The sequence below is a fragment of the Panthera uncia genome (genome assembly GCF_023721935.1).
Source record: "Panthera uncia isolate 11264 chromosome B3 unlocalized genomic scaffold, Puncia_PCG_1.0 HiC_scaffold_1, whole genome shotgun sequence".
NCBI classification, from domain to species: Eukaryota; Metazoa; Chordata; class Mammalia; order Carnivora; family Felidae; genus Panthera; species Panthera uncia.
Window position 1 is genome coordinate 38,439,586 of NW_026057582.1, and position 7,120 is coordinate 38,446,705.

General features: G+C 45.8%; 1 protein-coding gene across 1 annotated transcript; it reads left to right on the forward strand.

The window, feature by feature from the left end:
* The first annotated feature begins 225 nt into the window (after window positions 1–225).
* Window positions 226–2,281, forward strand: TMEM30B (transmembrane protein 30B). Its single transcript, XM_049611530.1, has one exon. It carries the CDS (start codon window positions 480–482, stop codon window positions 1,539–1,541), a length of 1,062 nt encoding a protein of 353 aa, XP_049467487.1. The 5' UTR covers window positions 226–479; the 3' UTR covers window positions 1,542–2,281.
* The last annotated feature ends 4,839 nt before the right edge of the window (window positions 2,282–7,120 follow it).

Genomic DNA, 7,120 nt, shown 5'->3' on the forward strand with positions numbered 1-7,120 from the left:
GGGGAAAAACTGGCCTAGTCACTTGGAAGGCGGAAGCGAAGGTGGTACCTGAGCCAGGTAGGAGCCGCCGAGAGGCAGCCTGGGGCCGCCACTCACGTCGGCGAGGAGGAGCTGGCGGCCGGACCCACCCAGATGCAGAGGAAACCCGAGCCGAGGACCCGCCAGGTGTGGAGACCAACGCCCGCACGGCTCACCTCCGAAGAGGCGGGGCGCGCGGCTGCCGATTACCGGCAGGGGCGGAACCGGCCGGGATCACCTGGGCCCAGGCGGAACTGAGGGGTCGGGTCACCGCACGAAGAACACCCAGACTCACCTGTGCGGGGGCCGGAGGCGGGGCCGGCCCCCACCCTCACCGAAGCCGGCGGAAACCTCGGCCGGGAGCGGCCCCCGGGCTCGCCCTGCGCGCTGGGGCGGCGCCCCCGCTGGCCACCTCCTAGCGGCACTCCGCCCGTCCGCGCGTCCGTCCCGGCGCGGCCGCCATGACCTGGAGCGCCACGGCCCCGGGCGCCCACCAGCCCGACAACACCGCGTTCACGCAGCAGCGCCTCCCCGCCTGGCAGCCGCTGCTGTCGGCCAGCATCGCGCTGCCGCTCTTCTTCTGCGCGGGCCTGGCTTTCATCGGCCTGGGCCTGGGCCTCTTCTACTCCTCCAATGGCATCAAGGAGCTCGAGTACGACTACACGGGCAACCCGGGCACCGGCAACTGTTCGGCGTGCGCCCTGGCCGACCAGGGCCGCGCACCGCCGCTTCGCTGCTCGTGCGCCTGGTACTTCTCGCTGCCCGAGCTCTTCCCGGGCCCCGTGTACCTCTACTACGAGCTGACCAATTTCTACCAAAATAACCGGCGCTACGGAGTGTCCCGCGACGACTCGCAGCTGAGCGGGCTGCCCAGCGCGCTGCGCCACCCGGCCAACGAGTGCGCCCCCTACCAGCGCAGCGCCACCGGCCTGCCCATCGCGCCCTGCGGCGCCATCGCCAACAGCCTCTTCAACGACACCTTCTCGCTGTGGCACCAGCGCCGGCCCGGCGAGCCCTACGTCGAGGTGCCGCTCGATCGCACCGGCATCGCCTGGTGGACCGACTGCCACGTTAAGTTCCGCAACCCGCCGCTGGTGAACGGCAGTCTGGCGCTGGCTTTCCACGGCACCGCGCCCCCGCCCAACTGGCACAGGCCGGTCTACGAGCTGAGCCCCGACCCGAACAACACCGGCTTCATCAACCAGGACTTCGTGGTGTGGATGCGCACGGCGGCGCTGCCCACGTTCCGCAAGCTGTACGCGCGCATCCGCCAGGGCAACTACTCGGCCGGGCTGCCGCGCGGCGCCTACCTCGTCAACATCACCTATAACTACCCGGTGCGAGCCTTCGGCGGCCACAAGCTCCTCGTCTTCAGCAACATCTCGTGGATGGGCGGCAAGAATCCCTTCCTGGGCATCGCCTACCTGGTCGTGGGCTCCCTGTGCATCCTCATGGGCTTTGTCATGCTGGTGGTCTACATTCGCTACCAGGACCAGAACGACGAGGAGGAGGACGAAGAATGATTCCGGCTACTTGCCAAACAAAACTGGCAAGCTTCGTAGGCTTCTCCCCCTCGATTCCAATCCCAATTCCAACCTCTCCTCACTTTTCCTCCTGTTGTGATGAGGGGACCAGAGGGAGGAATTATACCCACTTGCTGGGGTGTTTGGATGGCAGGATGAGACGATCTTAACAAATTCTCCCCATCTTCACGATTTCCCAAGTTGACCTGTTAGGTTCTTAAAGTCTTCGGCATCTGAGCATGGAAGCGACGGTGGAGATTCCTTGTTCAACTTCTATCTGATGAGAAGAGTGAGACCTAGAGACGTTAAATAACTTATTCAAGGTCACGTAGCTACTCGTTGGCTCCTGACTCTGACTCTTATCACTACAACACAGTGGTTTTCTTGCGGGGAGGGGGGCTGGAGGAGAGAGTAAAGCCCTCAAATAACTTCCAGAGGTGTGGAGGGGTGGGAAAGAATATATTTGTGAAAAATGTAGACAGATTAGGAAGCACTATCCCCAGATGCTGACACACGCAGGAGTGCACCTCCTAAAGCTGTATTTTAACAAGCCTGTCTGGAGATCCCTCCTGTATTCCCTCAAATTCTGGAATCACTGCCCTGAACCAGGGAGCGAGTAGAATACTGGCTGTTTCCCTGTTTTCTCATGTGTCTGAGGTTGGGCCTGAAGCAGTCATGTGAGCCCAGCTTTTCAGGTAGTCATTTGTTCCCAGGGGCTGTAACAATCATAATGTTGCCCTGCCTTCAATATGGAAAACACTCCATAAGTTGTGGAATGAGTGAAAAATAACTTGCTATCTCTAGAAATCTGGCATAAAGATTTGCAAAACAGGGTTTGTATCAATTTATTTAATATTGGAGGGTTAAAGTGAAAAAAAAAAAAAAACAACACTTTGCCAAGTACTGTGTAGAAACTTGAAAATGCCAGGTCACTTTGTACAGCTTGGAGTGAATGTTTTAAACTTAGATAGATGGAAGGGGTCTTAGAGGGAAAATGATTTCCCTAAAGTCATACCTGTGTCTCCTGACTCCTGACTTGGTCCTCTTCCTCATCTAAATTATTTTTTATGCTTAGAGAAAAAAAGTTTTCCTTCATGCATATATTTTCCCTGGAGTCTAAGAAAAAACTTTTTAATCTATGTTCTCAAGTGAAGCATGTTTGTTTGTAGTAATGGTTTAAAGGAATGCTAAGGAATATAGTCCTATATGTTATCTAGAATCTTAAGAATTATTTGAAACTTCAAGATAATTTTAAAGTCTGACTACTCTAAAATTATCCTAATGTATAGAAAGTTATTCTAAGCTATAGATTTTTTTTTTTCAACGTTTTTTATTTTTGGGACAGAGAGAGACAGAGCATGAACGGGGGAGGAGCAGAGAGAGAGGGAGACACAGAATCGGAAACAGGCTCCAGGCTCCGAGCCATCAGCCCAGAGCCTGACGCGGGGCTCGAACTCACGGACCGCGAGATCGTGACCTGGCTGAAGTCGGACGCTTAACCGACTGCGCCACCCAGGCGCCCCCTAAGCTATAGATTTTAAAAAAAAAAAAAACCTTCTTTTTATGGCAAAACAAAAACTCCTTAGTGATATCATCTTAATCAGTTTATTCCCTGAAAGTAAACAATTATTTGGTATTCTGTCAAAATCATCCAGTGCCTGCTCTCTATTATAGCTACTTTCCAGTTACTACTGTTTTTGCTCATGCCTGTAAGGTATTATGAGACTTTGATGTATTTTTTTAAGTAGCCAAAGAATATTGAATTGTATTGAATTATTTACATTAAGTTTATTATACTCTATTCTAGTTCTTTGAAGATTAATAATGGATGGACAGCATGCATGTTCACTGGCCTCTGTCTCAGACCTTCTGGAACAGTTGTGATTTAATATTCTGTCCCACTATTTTACATAAACCAAAAAATATTTTAGCAATTCGAGTGTGTTGGCTTCCCAGTCCCAGAATGTGACACAATTTTATTGTCAGATTGCATATTGCGATTTTAGACTATGAAAATATGATCATTATATGTATATAAGATAATTTTTATTTATTATGAATGTTTGATCAAGCAGCTTACTAGCCTAGCTTTCTTTATGTTGGGTAAGAGAATTTACTACTTTCTTACTATGTGGTTGAGAGCAACCGTGTATTTTGCTATCATTTTAACAATATTCAGTCCATTGCTCTAAATTGTTTAATGAGACCACAAAACTTAAGGGGTTCTGATTAAATCAATGAATGTGGTTCCAGGCCCTATTCTCTGGATTTTTGAAAGAGAAGAAAGGTTATGTTTGTCTTACCTTTGTTATCACATTTGCTTAATTCTTTTGAACTATGATCTTAAAGGCACAAACAGTACCAACCACTTTGTTCATGTGTTATTAGCAGGTTTCTATTGCAGCAAGAAAATCATCTTTCAAAATAAGGCTCAGGGTAAATTCAGTCTTTCAGTGTTAACTTCCTAAAACAGAATTTGAACTTATATGAACATCAACATGTAATATGAATTAGATGATCTTCAACTGTTACTTAAATTTGGTAAAATGTGGTCAATTTAAAAAATAATATGAAATTTTATTAAAGAATGTGATTGTAGTAGTCTTCTCCATTTCTGCATTTTACCCAAATTCTAAATTGCAATTATTTATTGGGTGGGTATTTTGGACTCCAAAGCCTCAAAAAATGTCCAGAACAAAAATATGAGACATTCTCCTGTGATGATCTGTGTGCTGTAGCATTTTGTTTGGTATTTCAGGGTTCCAGCTGGGCTTGAATTTTCATGTTGTCTAGTAAATGCCCCTAGCTAGGGCTGTGTCTTCTGGAATGAGACAGAAAAGAGTGAGCCCCAACAACTGGACTGGAAATGTGCTTGGATCTGCCTTGTAAATTAAACCACAAACAAAAGAGAAACAAAGATGGCAGGTGGGAACTCCCAAAACAATAATATAACAAGACAGACTCCAGGTATCTCCAGAATCAAGTCAGTTAAACAATTTACTGACTACACGTTCATTAAAAGTCAGAGACAGAATAATAGCCTGGGACTTCTGTTAGTAACCAACACCTCTTCACAACGTATAACCACAACACTTTCGTCCTCTCTTTAAATCTGTTGTCTCTTCCTGTCATTGAAGATCTCAACAATCTTGAGTAAGTTCTCAAAGAGAGTTATTGGTAGAACTGCAAGGTAATCAATTCCTTATCTTATATGTGCTTGGATATAACTCACCACTGACTGTAATAATAGTAAATTCCCTCTTTATTTTTATCAGGCTTTTTTTTTTCTCTGTAGCTAAAACATAGCTGATTTTAGATGACAAATTTTTAAACATTTTTTACTTCAATTTTTTTCCCCAGAATTTCTCTCAATTCCCCTCCTACAAAAACAGAGTTATTTTTAAATATTTACTTATTTTTGAGACAGAGAGAGACAGAGACAGAGACAGAGCGTGAGTGAGGGAGGGGCAGAGAGAGAAGGAGACACAGAATCCAAAACAGGCTTCAGGATCTGAGCTGTTAGCACGGAGCCCGATGCAGGGCTCCAACTCTAGAACAGCAAGATCATAACCTGAGCTGAAGTTGGAGCTTAACCGACTGAGCCACAAACAGAGTCATTTTTCAAGTGTCATTAAGAAGGCCTTAACGAATCTCACTGAAATATGTTCCTGAAGAGAACTTACATGACAGCAGCACTCTGTGTAAAGAACTTGCAAAAATTGCCAGCAGCATTGACTTTATGCATATAGCCACCCCCCATCATTGCCCTGACAAGACTAACAACATGTATTCAAGAAATAAAACACTTCCCCACTGGCTTGCCACCTGGCATTATGATTGCCACCATGTAGATTAAGTCACTGCAGCATGTTGCATTCCTTATGGCATGTGCTTGGCTGAGCAACTCACCAGGACAGAGAAAAATCTTGGAGGTGATGAAACCCAGCAGAGACTCTTTGCTGGTGCAGAGAGATAAGAGAGGGGGGATAAAAGGGAAAGATGAGGTTTAGAGCATGAGACATTTTTCTGAACTAGCAAAGTGTCCAGGAGATAGGGAGGGGGGTTGGCAGCCAAAGGAGCCCATCCCAGAGGGCAGAGCTTGCCAGCGGGCTCATTGATGACAAGGCCTTTAAGAAATTCAGTAAGCAATGACTCACCTCCTTCTGAACCCCTCAGCTTGTCTTTTTGATCAGTTTGAGTGTGATTTATCTTTTTCCTTAGAAGCGAAAGGTATTACTGTCAAGAACCTTTGTTAATAGCCTTGCCCTCTACATTGAGCTCGTAACCAAGTTCCCATTAGAGTGGCTGAAACTTTACATTACTGATGAAAACTGTAAATGATGTGTCATTAATAATGATACTTTGTTCTTCTAAAAGGCCTTTGTTCTAAAAATTCAAGGTGCTTAACACTATGTGGTCTCATTAATCTTACCCATCAAAATGCATGAGCTTTTAGAAAGTCATCAGGAGTGATGAGGAAGAAATATATTCCTTTCTCATATTCCTTGCTATTTTGCTCAGTTGTGTTTTTTTTTCTCCAGAACTCTCTAATAGTGAGTAGTGTTCTCAAAAGCATAACTTCTGGATGTGGCAGTGATAGTCATTTAAATGGACCACTTGAGTATTTTCCAAGGGAGACTTAATTCTTTCTCTGATTTTAATAGGTAAAAGACATTTCCCATTTGTGTCAAAGAATCCAAAATGGGAAAGGCAACATTCCTATTCATAGTGATAGAATGTACAATACGTTTTACTCTTTTCCCAAAAGACTTTAGGAGTTAAAACTTATGTTACATTAACAGAATTTGCAAATAACTGAATTATGGTGTTTCTCAAATTTTACTTGAGGGGCAAATTAGCTTGCACACTCACTTTCAAAAACTTCAATAATAATATCGAATATCACATACATGAATGGTACCCTGCCTTCTCACCAAACTCACATTTCCAAGTGCCTATGGAACACACCTAAATGCCTTACAGGTAGTGTAAATTCCATGGTCAGCACTAACTCATTGGCCTCTTTGCCAAGCCCATTCTTCCAAAACCAGTCCTGGTTGTAGGAAAGGACTCTCTCTCTCCCACCCAAACCAAAAATCTGAACTGCTTCCTTGACTATTCCCTGTTTCCTTTTACATCCAAATGGTTATCAGATCCTGTTGCTTCTATATCCCCAATGCACTTTCAGTCAGGTCTCTCTTTGTCGCCACTCTGGCCCAGGTCTTTGTTATTTCTCATCTGGAAGTTGGAGGAGCCTGCTAATTGGGTTCCAGTTTATTCTCCACATCCCAGCCACAAAGAGCTAGCCAAAACATAAATCTCATCCCGTTCCCCTTGGCTCAAAATCTCTCCTGTCTATGCACAGCCGAAAGGAGGAAGTCTAAATTCCTTAGCAGGGCCTACAAGGCCTCCAGAGTTGGCCTCATTCTAAATCTTGATCCCCTTTTCTTCAAGACCCCACCAAATTCCAGCCATATTGAATGATTTGAAGAGGTCTGTACCCAACAAACCCTCATGTCTTTGCCCATGCTGGTCTGGCTTGTCCACATGACATCCAAATCTCCCCACTCATCCTCAAG

Excerpts from the sequence above, each read along its gene's own strand:
- TMEM30B (XM_049611530.1), top strand. The coding sequence starts at position 480 with ATGACCTGGAGCGCCACGGCCCCGGGCGCCCACCAGCCCGACAACACC.